Here is a 15,519-nt window from a genome sequence, read left to right on the forward strand (position 1 = left end):
TTCAATGACGCATCTTTGCTTCCTACACACTCTCAGGCATCATTTTGTCAGACTCTCCTCTGCTGCCATCTGTCACACAGCAACAGTACGTAATGGAATACTGCTGAGAAGGTTCAACTTCTACTGCCATACCACCAACATCTGCCTCTGATGTCATGGGCCATCATCATAAAACAGGAGGTATTACTTTAAGATCAGCTCTCATATTACACTAGTAATAGGGAGGAATGATTTTTGTAACATTCACTGAAGATTTATAAAGAATAAATAATGAATATGTATTACTTTCCTAAAATAAAGTTTGTAGAGAAGTGTGATTAATCGCACAAAATTTCAAAATTTTGGAAACCATTATTTGATTGTCTTCTGCATACCTATGCAGACTGGTGGGTTGGGCTGCCAGAAGTACCGATTTTCTACCTGAATGCAGGTTATCCTCTCATCTCCTTGCAATTCATATCCAGGGTCACACTGAAAAATCACAGTGTCTCCAGGTTCTCTTCCATCTCCATTTCTAGTTCCATTCATGGGGACACCAGGATCACGGCAGGCAGTTGCTACAGAACCTATCAGATAAAGGGAGAAAAAAAACAATCAGTTTTCCTATCCATGTTTGTCATATTACAATCTTCTAATCTGGTTACTCTGCAAATCCAAAATTTTATTACTCCTAAAATTTTGAGAGATCATTCAAAAATGTATGGCAAACAGTATGGCTTTTATATATCTATATCTATCTATCTATCTATATATTTTTTTCCTTGTTTTTCCTATGGAGTCAATATAACTGGGGAGAAACATCTATTTCTGTCCTAGACTCTTAAAATTTGAATGTGGTAGACTGGACAGGAATATTGCACTTGTAAATAAATCTTTTACTAGTCAGAGATGGTTTATATTAGATACGTAACATTTACCCCAAGAATAAATTTGCTATAATGAATCTTATTTTGACACAGTTGGCAACATATATTCACCTTAAAAGGAGGTAGAAGTCATATATTTTCTACTGTTATTATAAGATATATAAAATTATCAGCAAAAGAATTTTCAAATACACAAATATATATTTTGGAGGAACAAGGTTAAAAAATAATAGTGCAAGAAAAAAATTGAAGAAGGAAAATCAGAGTATTATATAGCACTATAAAACTAACATATTTCTTGAGAGCTGACAGATATTAACTGTATACTCAGATGGAACTGCTTAGTTACAACTTTCCATAATTTCTACTCTAGTTTTTAGTTTCTATTTCACATGCCTGACTCTAGATCATCTTTAATACTGTTCACAACTGTAATTTGTTTGTTTGCTTGATTTTGGAAGAGGGGTCTCTGTTATCATTATCAGTGTTATTTGCTCTGCATATTCTACTTTGTCTACTTCTTATTCTGTTTATTTCTGATTTTTTTCATAATTTTTCTTCAACCTAATTTTTGTCTCCTACTGAAGCTTATTTATTGCTTTACTTATTGAGTAGATATTCCAACAAAAAAAGATGATTACGCTCCCCCACCCTGCTTGCCCTTAGATCTTTAGAGATCTAATCACAACTTTCATCTTCTACATGAAAATTTGTGAAGCAAAATCTTCAAGAGCAATAAAGTCCCAAATAACTTTGCTATCATACCTGAAATGCAGTCTTGAAATTTTACTGCAAAAATAAAAGGAACTGGCTATCGCAGTTCTTCATATTTTCATATAAAGGATCTAAAGTTCTTTGTGACATATGAAATAGATACTTAAATTAAGAAAAAAAAAATTGATTTTCATCCTAACATTGTAGAATTTTAAGTCATTTCTATCACTGTAAACAAAACATTACAAAAAGAAATCTCTTAAGTTCATGTCATCTTGAATAGGCCATAAGGTATGATTTGTAAATGTAACATGTTAAAGTGCTAGTAACTATTTTGTAGATGAGAAAATACATGCTTCAAAAAACTATCACATAATACATACAGCACAACAGATGCAAGAACAACAGTGTGTAGCACAAAATTGTGTGGTGTCAACTGATTTTTTTTTCTTTTCTTAATAAGGATAGAGAAATGCTCAAAATTATTTTACTCTCTCCTTCAATGGTGAAAGTCAATAGATCAAGTGCTAGATCAAGAATTTAAAGAGACTGTTCTTAATCGAGATCAGCTTCAGCTTGAGGTTGAATGAGACTTGATATTCAAATTGTCCAGTAGATGACAGATGAGGGGATGCATTAGACATACATATCCAGTGTACATACTTGGCTGGATTGACAGAATGCTTTTCACTATCAGCTTTTCACACTTTTGAGCTCTGTATGTTTTGGAAATTAAACTCTGGATTGTCCCTACCTGTATTTACTTTTAACTCTGAGACACTGAAAGTTGGAAAACACAGACACCTGAGCTACACTAAAACAACAGAGAACTAAGAATGTCTGATTATGAGCAGTGTTGCCAGCAGTGTTACAATACCAGTGATTTCCATCTATAGATCATCTCTCAGACTTTGCGAAAACAAACAAGAATCAAACAAACAAACAAACAAAGGACTCACAAGTGAGATCTAATATCTCAAATATTCAATCAAAATATTCCACAGTGTAGACTTTGAATACAAGACCACCAATTCTCCAGTGCCAATACATTTTCTGGAGGGTTACTTAGTTTTCCCCATTCCTGTTCCTTGAAGGAACTGGGGCAAAATCTTGCTCTGGAGATTCAATAGTCAAGCCACATAGAACATTTTCTCCTAAAAATTATTTAGATTAGTCCTAGGAGTACTCATATGAACAGACTCACGTGATCTTAGTAGTTAAGACTCAGAGGAGAAAATAACTTAAACTATCATTTGACTAAATGTACATGACTATGAAAATGCTCCTATACAGCCACAGAAACCATTAAAACAGCGCTTAATTGGGCCCAGAAAGATTTCAGATTTGTCTACAGATTTTGTTGATATGGAGCATAGAAACATTTTGATATATCTGTTTAATAATAACATATCAGCGTTCATTGAAACAATCAGATAAAGTACTGTAAACTGATCTTTTCTGCTACAGAAAAGAATATGTTAATGCCGGGATACAAAAATTTCTGATAGTTCATGAGCCCAAGCAATCTGATACGTGACTAACGTCCCAAGCTGACAGCTCCATTTTCATGCAGGAAAGATACATTGCAACACAATATTAAAAGAATGACATGGCACAAATAAACTTCACTGATGCTGGGATCAGTATGATAAATGTCAGAACTTTTTCCTGTTACCAGTCATTTTTAAATTTAATCTTATAATGCATGCTAAGTCCAATATCATGAAAGAGTCAAAATACCAACCCTGAGACAAAATTACTTGTTCATTTTGATTAATTTATGTCTTCTAGAGAGAAAAGAAATGAGAAATTAATTTGTTTATTTGATGATTATTATTTATCTATTTTTTTTACTCCAGAGCATAAGATCAGGACTGAAGCTATGAGCTTTCCAAATTTCAAGCTCTTCTGAACCCATAGCATGTAAAAAGAAAATTTTCTTTAAGTTATTTAAATCAGCATATTTTTCTAAATTCTTATTACTTTATAAAAAGACCTATACATTTACATTTTATTATATGCATTGCTGAATAAAGAATTTCTTCCTAACATCTAATCTAAATTTCCCCTCTTTTAGCTTAAAGACATTACCCCTTGTCCTATCACTTTCAGATTCTGTAAACAGTTGGTCTCTCTCCTACTTACAAGCTTCCTTGAAGCACTGGATGGCCACTAGCAAATCTCCCTGTAGCATTCTCTTCTCCAGGCTGAAGAAGAGCAGCTTCCTAAGCATCTCTTCGCGGCCCTCCTCTAGACCTGTCTCCTGAGCATGAGGGCCCAGATTTGGACTTACTACTCTAGATGGAGCCTCATGAGAGCAGAATAGAGAGGGATAATCACCTCTCTTGCCCTGCTGGTCACCTCTTTTTTGATGCAATTGGCTTTCTGGGCTGAAAGTGCACACTGGCTCATACTGAGCTTTTCAGGTAACCCCCAAGTCCTTCTCTGCAGGGCTGCTCTCAGTGAATTCTCCAGGTCTGCACACACATCTCAGATTATGCCAACCCAAGTGCAACATCTTGGGCCTAGCCTTGTTGAAACTCATGTCAGCCAACTTTCTGAAACTATCCAGGTCCTGATTCTTGGCTACCTGGGCACATTGCTGGCTCATATTCAGTTAACTGTCCATCAGTACACCAAGGTCCCTTTCCATCAAGCAGCTTTCCAGCCAATCCTCCTCAAGCCTGTAGGGTTGCCTGGGGTTGTTTTGACCAAAATACAGGACCCAACACTTGGCCTGATTGAAACTCATACAGCTAACCTTGGCCCATCAATCCAGTCTATCTAGGTGCCTCTGTAGCGCCTTTCTCCCCTCTGGCACATCAATACTCCCTCCCAAGTTGGTGCCATCTGCAAACTTACTGAAAGTGCACTCTCGTCAAGATCTTTAATAAAAATAGAAGTGGCCCCAGTACTGAGCCCTGGGGGACACTGCTCGTGACCGGCAGCCAACTGGATTTAACTCCATTGACCACAACTCTTCAGGCCCAGCCATCCAGCCAGTTTTTCACCCAGCAGAGTGTATGCCCATCCAAACAGTGGACAGCCACCTTCTCCATCAGGATGTTGAGGAGGACAGTATCAAAGGCTTTGCTGAAGTCCAGGTAGAGCACATCAACAGCCTAACCTTCATCCACTAAGCGGGTCACTTTGTCATAGAACAAAATCAAGTTTGTCCAACAGGATCTACCATGCTGACTGAGCCTGATTCCCTGGTTTACCTTTAAGAAATCCATGATGGCTAGAGTTTTTCACTGGAAGTAGAGTACTCAAAAGTAGAATACACTTAGAACACCTAATAACCATTAGGAAATCATTTATGCAGTCAGATGAGAGAATATCAAAACATATCTGTGTTTTCAGCAAATGCAAACAAGATACCTTATCAAAGAATACTGCAAAATCAGGTTGATACTACTGTTCTACATGCAAAACAACATTTTATAAGAATATATTCCAGCAAGGCAGGATAACCTTTATAGATATAAAAAGGTATGAAATGTTCCCTTTAAATGCTTCCATCAGACTAATTCCTGTATACCTCAATTGATGAACTCACAGACTATTTTTCAGAGTGAAATGGTTACAGGGATGCTTTTTTTTGCATACAGAAAATAAAAATTACCAAGCCTTGGTCTCATGCCAATTTGTTCACTTACTGGTAGTAATGGAAATGCATGGAGGGGAAATCTTAACTGAGATTATACTCTTTTTCCAGTAATTAAGAAACACAATTTTGGTCCCAAAGCTGCATCAAGAGAAAAAACATTATTACTACCTCTGCCTCTTTCTCCTCTCATCCTCTTATTTTTGACTGTGACTAAAAATGTAAAATTGCATGTGTGGACACAGACCAAACTGTAGTGTCCTTCTAATTATGTCACAGCAATCTGTTAGGAAGACAACCGTTACATAAAAATATCTGAACCCAAGTACTTTTGACTAATGAAAGATGAAAAATAAATTATATGCTATTGACTAACGTCCAGACATCCTGGACGTTAGGAAATACTACTTTTCTGAAAGAGTGGTCAAGCACTGGAATGGGCTGCCCAGGGAGGTGGTGGAGTCACTGACACTGGAGGTGTTCAAGGAATGTTTGGATTTTATGTTGAGGGACATGGTCTATTGAGTACTATTGGTGATAGGTGGATGGTTGGACTGGATGATCCTGAAGGTCTTTTCCAACCTTGGTGATTCTGTGATTCCGTTTGGACTAAATCTTCTTTCTTTAGCTGAAAATTATTTCAAACGATTGTACAAACTATTATGTTTATACAGAAACTAAGTCCTTAAAATATTATAACAGAAATATTTGACTGTTTTGTGAACTATTTGGATCAAAGTCAGCTTTAAAGAATTTGATGAAGGATAATGGATTGACCAAAGAGAAAATGATTGCTGAAGAATTTAATGAAAACCTCTTCTGAAATATAAAAGTTGTTTCGTTTGTAGCATTACAATTCCATCTAAAGATAATTCACTCTTTCAATATTATCTTGTTTACAGACAACTGTAAACCACTTTAATAAATTCAAACTTTGTATGTTGAATGGAGTTTATGGCAAGACAGTTCAATCTTTGATATAAATAAAATAGGCTATTTTTATGATGACAATAGTACTGTTTGTTTATTCATCATTTCAAAATTACTTACAATTAACCTAGTTCTTTCAATACTTCCTTTCCACTTTCAGCTATCCATACATTAGCTTCAGGTCTCTCTAGTTACAAGCCATTACCAGGGCAACTTATACAGAAACATGAACAGTATTTCCCTGCATAAAAGATGGATATTTTGTATACATTTTACACACACACACACACACTCATCACACACACACACACTCATCACTCTCTACATCTACCAGAAAGGATGTTGCAGTGAGATGATTGTAGATCCCTTTTTCCAGATGACAGGTGACAGGATGAGGGAACAGCAGAAAGAATTTCTTCACAGAAAGGATGGAACAGGCTGCACTGGGAATTGGTAGACCATCCCAGGAAGTTACGAGACACATGGATAAGGTGCTTATATAAGGACATGATTTAGTTGTGAACTTTGTACTGTTAGGTTGATGGTTGGACTTGATGATTTTCCAGCTTAAATGTTTCTGTGATTTAATAGTATTGAAATAATGCCACATGAGAGATGAATACAGATATCTTGCTTTCTGCACAGACAATAAGTAGCACTCAAACAGTTTGCAGATATACAGAGATGAGACATCCCTGTAATATCATATTCAGAGGCTGTTGAAAACTATGGAAATAATCACATCAACTCCAGCAAGATCTTATAGTACAGACTTCATGAATATTGAAGTGACACAAATAAAACAATTTGAAGCACACACAATTACTACTCTTTTTTTCACTTTGGTGTTCCAGGTTTTTTTTTTTTTTTTTCACTTCTATTTCTCTCTTTCTTTCTCTCCAATAAATTACTTCCAGCTTGGTGACTTGAAGCAATGTCAGCTGAAGAAAATGTTCCATTATGCTTAATACATTTGTCAAGTTCTATGATATACAGTTCACATCTCTGACTAATATGTACTCATTCCCTTCTCCTTCTCCTTCAGTTTACTTAAAGGCCTGGGTTTTTTTTTTTGTTGTTGTTGTTTGTTTGTTTTATTATTTTTTTAAATTATTTTTTACAGAATTTACTGACCAAATGATGTTATTATTGCTCATTACATTGTCACTTTTCCAGAATGTAGGGGACTCTACATGCTATGATGCAGACAGTTCAGAGAAAGTAAGCTCTAGCAAGTATTTTCTGTTTGTACATTGCTTTTTGACTGCTGCAAACCTTTTACTCTTCTTATTTAAGGGAAGCTCTGTGTTCTCCATGTGTATTTTCAGACCGGTTCTTCTTATTTAGACAAGATGTTCCAAAATCATTATATTGCTATCCTGTTGTTAAATACTCAGAGGTTCTCCTTTTGTTTTTACCTGAATATATAAAGTCTTAAAATACTCTCCTTAATTACACATTTTTAGACTTTATTTTTTAGGTTTTGTGGGATCAGGTTTGTGTTATGCTCCTTCCTCGCCATCTTCAAAGAAGACCACAGAACCTGAAAAAGTTTTAAGTTTATATGAAGATTTCATAGTCATTTCTTGTAGAAATTCAAGAATTTGAATTTCTGATACTGATTAAATTATAATTTTCTTTTTACTATTTATATAATATATCAGCTTTTTTAGGCTTTCCCCTTCTTTAATTTGGTGTTCTCTGCTGTTATTACTTTTAACAGATATAAATTAATTTTCTGTATTTATTGCATGGTTTATAAGGAGTCAAATTCAAATATATCACATTATCAATTGTGCCTATTTTCAGTTATTAAATGAATTCAACATAGCAACAGTTGATAAAAATGAGAGCAAAAGTTGTAAAGAAAGATAAACTAAGATCTTGTTTCTACAAAGTGAAGTAACTGTATTAAGAAAATAATATAAAAGTAGAGCATTCAAGGTCTTCAAAAGGTTTGAACATACAGTATCTGTTGTCACTGACCAGCATTCCTCTTTAAGTGAAAGCACCAGTAATCTAGTTAATACTCATAATCTATTTCATAACATTGCAAGAGGAAAGTAAAAGAAGATACCTCCCCTGTGTGAGCTTTCTATTTGTTAATTACACTGCAGCTAAAGTACACAGACACCATCTGTTTCACTCAGACAACATTATATATTCAAAGAAAATATTTGGAAACTTGAAACAAAATGAAATAGAATTACTTTTCTCTTACCCTCTGTCCTCAAAGATAATTCTTTCCTGGCTAGTAAAATTGTATGGCCAAATAGCAACAGCGTAATTCTGGTTGGATAGCTAATATTACATTATTTTGACAACATTCAAATAAGAAAAAAAATCTCTGTGATTCTTCTAATAAGACAATAATGTATGTCATTAAATTGTGTGACATATTGTATTTGAGAAGGATCACAGTGATTCTGTGAACCCAAACTGAAGAATAAGAGAAAATCTAAAGCACTAACATTTTATGGGTCCTTTAAATTGTTATTTTAATAAAATACTAAAGAAAATATCTCTCCTTTTGAATGAAACTCTAAAAAACATTTTCAGGTAAAATATTGGAACTTCAACAGTAATTACTTATGGCTTTATTTCCATAACACATCCATTTAAGCATGTAATTCCATCTGTAATCTGCATATATCTTTTTTTTCCAATTCAGCTAAATGACAACATGAATAAAATCAGTGTATGATCATAGAATCACTAAAGTCGGAAGAGTCCACTAAGATAGAGAGCAGTGAAGGAGAAAGGGACCTGGCAGTCTTGGTGGACAGCAGGGTGACCATGAGCCAGCGCTGTGTTCTTGTGGCCAAGAAGACCAATGACTTCCTGGGGTGTATTAGAAGGGGTGTGATTAGTAGGTTGAGAGAGGTTCTCGTCCCCTTCTACTCTGCCATGGTGAGACTGCATCTGGAATATTGTGTCTAGTTCAGGACCCCTCAGTTCAAGATGGACAAGAAACTGCTTGAGAGAGTCCAGTGCAGAGCCACGAAGATGACAAAGGGAGCAGAGTATCTCCCTTAGGAGGAAAGGCAGAGGGAGCTGGGTCTCTTTAACTTGGAGGAGACTGATGGGTGATCTCATTAATGTTTACAAATATGTAAAGTGTGAGTGTTGTGAGGGTGGAGCCTGGCTCGTCTCGGTGACATCTAATGATAGGACAGGGGGCAAGTTGAAACACAGGAAGTTCCACATAAATGTGAGAAAAAACTTATTTATGGTGAGGGTGATATAACATTGGAACAGGCTGCCTAGAGAGGTTGTGGAGACTCCTTCTCTGGAGACACTCAAAACCCGCCTAGACACATTGCTGTGTTACTTTATTTAGGTTTTTCTGCTCTGGCAGGGGGATTGGACTAGATGATCTTTCAAGGTCCCTTCCAATCCCTGATATTCTGTGATTCGGTGAAGATCATCCAGTCCAAGCATCATCCCATCACCAGCATACCTACTAAACCATGTCCCTCAGTGCCACATCTACACTTTTCTTGAAAATCTCCAGGGACAGTGACCCTACCACCTCTCTGGGCAGCCCATTCCAATGCATTATCAAACATTCTGAGAAGAAATTATTTCTATTAACCAACCTGAACCCCCATTAGAGAAATTGCACTCCATTACCTCACATCCTATTGCTAGTTGGAAACAGAGTATCTTCAAGGTCCTCTCCAATCTAAGCCATTCTAATAGCCTGAAAAAGATGTTGACTCCCATCTCATTACAACTTTCTTTCAGGTAGCTGTAGAGAGTGACAACGTCTTCCCTGAACTTCCTCTTCTACAGACTAAAAAATACTAGTTCCCTCAGGTGCTCCTCATAAGCCATGAGCTCCAGATTGTTCACAGCTTTCATGCCCTTCTTTGGACATGTTTCAGGGACTCAATGCCTTTCTTATAGTGAGAGGCATAAAACTGAACACAGTAATTGAAGTACAGCCTTACTTGTGCAGGATGCAAAGGGACCTACACCCTGCTCCTGCTGGCTGCACCAATTCTGATATAAGCCAGGATACCACTGGCATTCATGGCCACCCAGGCACACTGCTGGCTCATGTTCAGCTGGCTGTCAGTTAACACCTCCATATCTTTTTCTGCACACAGCTTTCCAGCCATCTGCCCCTAGCCTGCAGCATTGCATGGGGATTGTGGTGATTGAAATGCAGGACTCGGCATTTGTCTTGTTAAAAACAAAACAACAACAAAAAAAAGTGAATCTAAGGAATTACAAGTTTTATTCATGGTTTCAAATAAATAAATAAATCAGGTGGAAAAGAGTCACTCTTTCATTACAAGTCAAATATTTTACATTGTCTTCTCATTCACATACTTCATTCTTCCTTCAAATCACTGTATACATACTCATGTATTTTTCATACATGTTGAAAGAATGAGGGTAGGGAAAAAATGAGCTACAGCTACCAAGCCCACAAAGCACAAGGTAAACAATGTTATCATTACAAGTTACATCAATCCATGTTAGAAACATTTCTACTGCTTTACAAAATGATGCATGAGATCATATCTTGCTATACTTGAAAAAAAAAAAAAACCAAAAAAACCAGTGAGCAGCAATATGGTAAACATAAACTTCATTAAATTATTTCTTATATTTCAATTCAAAAAGTGTATGAAAGGATTTAATAACAGTTACATAGCTGTTCAGATTTGTCAGCATTCTGCCAGCTGGTAAAGTCAATAAGATAAAATAGTGTTAGTAGGCAAAAAGGAGGACACTGCTGTTCCTGCAGTGCTATTTCCTGTTTCATCCTACAAGCACAGGAAGAATAAAATTCTTCTTCGATGTCTCTGAATGCAGAAATTTTCATTGATTAGAAAAGGATGATATCACCCCCTTTATGAAAAAACACTAGTGAGAACTGTAAGCATTCCTACGCCTTCCTTTTGAAACAAAGCCAAGACATAGATTTTTTTTTTTTTTTTAATGAAAACAAAGCTTTACAACAAATCCATTAGTTTCGACCATCTCTTTCCTTCCAAAATTAGAAATGTCACTTATTTCAATTGCTGCCAGCAGTACAATTATCTGTGAGTGAGCCAACTCATAAAAATAAATGAAGGAATGAATGAATGAATTCATCAACTTACTTGAAAACTGTATGGCAAACCCAGATTTGCTGATATAAAAATCTGTGTCAAACTGGATTGTTACTATGTTGAGTGTACTGTGAATGCCTTCAGGAACTAGAGATCCACTAATTTCCTTGAGTAACATCTCATTTTCAGGTGGTCCATCCCAAACTCGTAGAATATCATGTGATGCCTCAGTATCAAAAGCAAGAAACTGGAGGCTGTGAGAACACCATGTTATTATTGTCAGATTTCATTCTACTTAATAACATAAAAACATCCACATTCAAAAAAAAACCAAACCAAACCAAACAAAACAAAAACAAAAACAAAAACAAAAACAAAACAAACAAACAAAAAAAACAATAAACCTAAACCAACCAACCAAAGTAAGAAAGCAAACAAATTTTAATTTCTGAATGTAGCTTTCTAAAATATTTTTCGTACTTTTATCTTTAGGTAATATAATATAATCTTAATACAGAAATACACTTGAAAGAAAAAGTCTTTTGTAACTGGTAACATTTGAATTTGTGAATTGTGAAATAAATTCATCGCATTAACTATTTAAACAATCTGTATGCGCCCACAGGCTTTCCATAAAATAGTTTTATTTTTCATAAAACACTATTATGTGCAAAGCAATTGCATTCCTCGTAATTTGGTTTCTTTTAGACATATTTTCTGTTAATAGTTATAATTTGTACATACACAGTAGGTTAAAATTATTAAACATTTCACAAAATGACAAGAAATTTTCAAGACTGATCTTCACCAAACAACATTTATTGAAAAGCAAATAGTTTCAACACCAAACTACATATTCAAGCTGAGTATGTAATGAATACTGCCCTTGAACAGCATCTTAAATTCTAAATCTCCATTCTTTCCCCATCAGAACAGACAAGTTTTACTTGTTACATAAACAAAATAATTATTATAACTGTAAGATTCATTTTCAGTACCTGACAATATTTCCTGGGTCTACTTCAATCACCCACATGCAACGCAGATTGTTATCATAGGGAAAAGGATAGCCAGGAGATAAGATTCTTCCCGATGATTCTCCTTTAAAACGGCCTCCACACTCAGCTAATGAAAACATTACATAATGTTACTATTAATCTATTGCAGATAGCTTTCCAGCTAATCATCTAAGCAATCAACTTATATATCTACTCTTTTGCCAAATAAGTAACATGATTGAAATACAGCAAACCTAACTATGTGCCCTAAAACTGCAAGATAAATATAAAAACTTCAAACACTTTAAGAAACTCTACACATTTTTATCTATTTTTGTATATATATTTTTTAGCATCTATGTCTTTCTAATTATTTTATAATTATTAGAAATTATATTAATTTCTAATAATTATAATTAATACACATTAATTAGAAAGCATACCAGTGTATAATAAAAGAAACAATGATCATTAAAAAAAACAAAAAACAAAAAACAAAAGCAAGAGCATTATGGCACTTTAAACCAGTAGAATTAAAGTAAGAAATCTACAAATTAATAGGCAGGGAATAAAATTTAAAAAATAAAAGAAGAAACATAATAAAATAAAGCAAAATTGTCAGAGTGAAAGTCTTTCAACTTAGAAAATAAAAAAGGTGTAAGACTTCTTACCTGAGACTTGTCCTCACAGTGAAGCTATGTTTCTTAGAGGATAACAGATGGTAAGTAGCTCCCTGTTAGTTTGCCTCAGCCAGCCAGGCAAAACTGAGCATTTAATAATCTATATACCTAGATTTTTTAAATACAGACCCTTAGGCCTTTAAAGCTTTCTGATTCCCCTTTCCTTTTAAAGTCCATTTAACGCTCTCTCTCTTATGAAGTCAAAGTCAAAATAATGGCTTGATTAAATAGGTTAGTACAGTTATAATGCATTTTTGTTTTGACGTAACATCACATAAAATCACTTAAAATATTTAGTTGGGAGATGTATTAAGATCTGTGAATTCCCTGATAAAATGCAATTGAAATGCTACTCTTGATGGATTTTTCAGACATAACAAAAACAAATGTTTAGAAACAGATGGCATCTCATATCTTAAAAAACATCATCACTAAAATTTCTCTCTATATATGTAAATATTTTGTAGTTATTCAGTTCAGAAGATAAGGATTGCCCATTATTCTTCCAATGCCATAAGGATATAAATAAATTACACAATAAAGAAAAATTTTCTTATTGACATACCAGATTAAAATATAAATGAATTGCATTTTACCCAAGATTACTAAACAATTCTAAGTTTATAAATTCTAATTTTCATGAAAGATAATTTGTTAGCTTTTTATTATGATTTTGCTATGATGTGCCACTAGTAACTTTTCAGGTGTCAGTGAGAAGTTGCAGGGCAAAATCCCTTTTATCTTCTTTCTCCAGACTGCTCATTTGTGAGTACAGTCCTAACCAAGAGTCCTAATTTTATCTTAAAACGTCAATTCTAAAAATTCAAGGATTTCAAGTTAAAGCAAATACGTATTAATCTTTATAGCATTCTGCAAATTCAGTGGTTAAGTTTTGTCATTATATTTAATAGAACTAGAACTGCTTGAAAACAGTTTTGCTGTTGTCTTGTCAATGTTACTTTCTTGCATGGTATGATACTGAAACAATAGTACCATTTTGAAGTCAACTTATCATTGCACCAGCAAATTAAAGTATCTGTTGACTTATGTTACTCATGAACATTCAGATAAATAAAATTATTTGTGAATGTCAACCTAAAAATATTTCACTCCAAGCATCACTGTTCTTTAGTTTTCTCAGAGTTTACCTCAACAACCTGTAAACTCAAAATATTTTGAGTAGGGCTGAATTCTTTTAAGTATTAAACTTGAGTTCATCTAGCAAAATGACTCAAAAGCAAGATTTTGGAAAAAATAAAACATAGGAGTGTTAAAAAAAATCTTTTTTTCCTTTCCAATTTCCTTTTGCAGCAAAAAAAGTCTACTTTTAATATGATTCTAACCAAAAGTGAATGTTGAAAAAAAGGGTCTCCATAAGCCAGGAATCAACACTACTGTTGATTCACCTTCTTTTCCTGCTATTTAATCCATTATTGAATTTAAAGTCTCAAAGATTTGTTCACTCAGGTTTTGTTTGGACATACTGTAAGAACTATCTAAAGAGGCATCAGTTCTTCAAAAAACCCTCAGAAGTGTAACTCCTTTCATTTCTCTCCGGAACATTTTTAACTGAAACATTCTCTTTTCTGATCTTCTCATACATTTCTTAACTGCTGTCCTGCTTCCCTGTTCTCTCCTAGCAATCTTCCTCACAGTGCATTACTGTCACATAATTTATTATATATTTTTCAACCCAAGAAACGTAGAACATGTGAATCGGTTTGGCATTTAAAATGATTCATAGTGGATCCCTTTAATAGCATTTTAAGCATCAGCAGTGATCCTTAATTAAAATGGAAAATTGGAAGGTATGTGAAAATCAATATCATCATTTGCAACTGCTATTCAAAAACCTTTTGGATTCTTGTCTAAACAGAAATCTCACTTGTTTCAATTAAAATTAATTCAACATCTATTCAGCCAAACCTAAGGAATCCTCAGCTTGGGACAGATACTATTGCTTGTATACACAACAGTTTTACAGCAGTTTAACTCTTCTCTGGATGCAAATAGATGGTTTTGCCACTTAGGAAAAGAAAAAGGCCTTACTGTAATAAATAAAATCAATATAAGCCATTCAAAAGCTCACTTAAATAACACTATCTATATACTTTCATTAATTTATGGAAAAGGTTAAAATAAAGGAAAGTAAATAAATAAAGGAAAATCATTTTGTAAATCATACTTCCTTGTTGTTTTGTACTTTATTTATTTATTTTTTAAGCAGAGTAGCTATGTCTCATGTACTGGGATTTTTTCTTTATACGTGGTATTCTGAACTAGATGGATAAGTGAACTGTCTTAACAGCAGACTGTCGAGATGCATTTGAAATGGCATTAATTTAAGGCTGAACAAATGTACATAAATTGATTCACATTCCAAATAGATTCGTGTATACAAAACATTTTAAAGTAATTATTATGCAGTTTTCACAAAAAGCCTGGTGATGATCAAAATCTTAATCTTAGCTGCTTAACTTCTTTAATCTTTTAAAAGACAGTTGGGCAGTTCTTTGTTATTAAAATGAAAAATAATATGAAGACGATCAGGATATGCAGAAAATCATCACTTTTCCCCAGAGGTCCAGCTTCATCTTTGGATTTCTGTTTACTGAAGGTTTGGGTTTTTTGTTTTGAAGTTTTTCCCAGCTCTTGAAA

The 15,519-nt window shown here is 34.4% G+C and overlaps 1 protein-coding gene across 4 annotated transcripts in view; it reads right to left on the reverse strand.

Moving 5' to 3' along the window:
- The window catches only part of CSMD3 (CUB and Sushi multiple domains 3), a 549,229-nt gene that overhangs the window by 143,425 nt on the left and 390,285 nt on the right, over positions 1 to 15,519 (reverse strand). For all 4 annotated transcript variants that reach the window (XM_031591144.2, XM_031591143.2, XM_031591142.2 and 1 more), the window contains 3 exons: positions 12,182 to 12,308; positions 11,235 to 11,437; positions 375 to 566 (listed from right to left, as the gene is read on the reverse strand). In XM_031591144.2, the coding sequence (XP_031447004.1) occupies positions 375 to 566; positions 11,235 to 11,437; positions 12,182 to 12,308 (522 nt within the window). The remainder of the gene's footprint in view (positions 1 to 374; positions 567 to 11,234; positions 11,438 to 12,181; positions 12,309 to 15,519) is intronic.

The sequence above is a fragment of the Phasianus colchicus genome, chromosome 3 (genome assembly GCF_987193195.1).
Source record: "Phasianus colchicus chromosome 3, bPhaCol1.hap1.1, whole genome shotgun sequence".
Lineage (NCBI taxonomy): Eukaryota > Metazoa > Chordata > Aves > Galliformes > Phasianidae > Phasianus > Phasianus colchicus.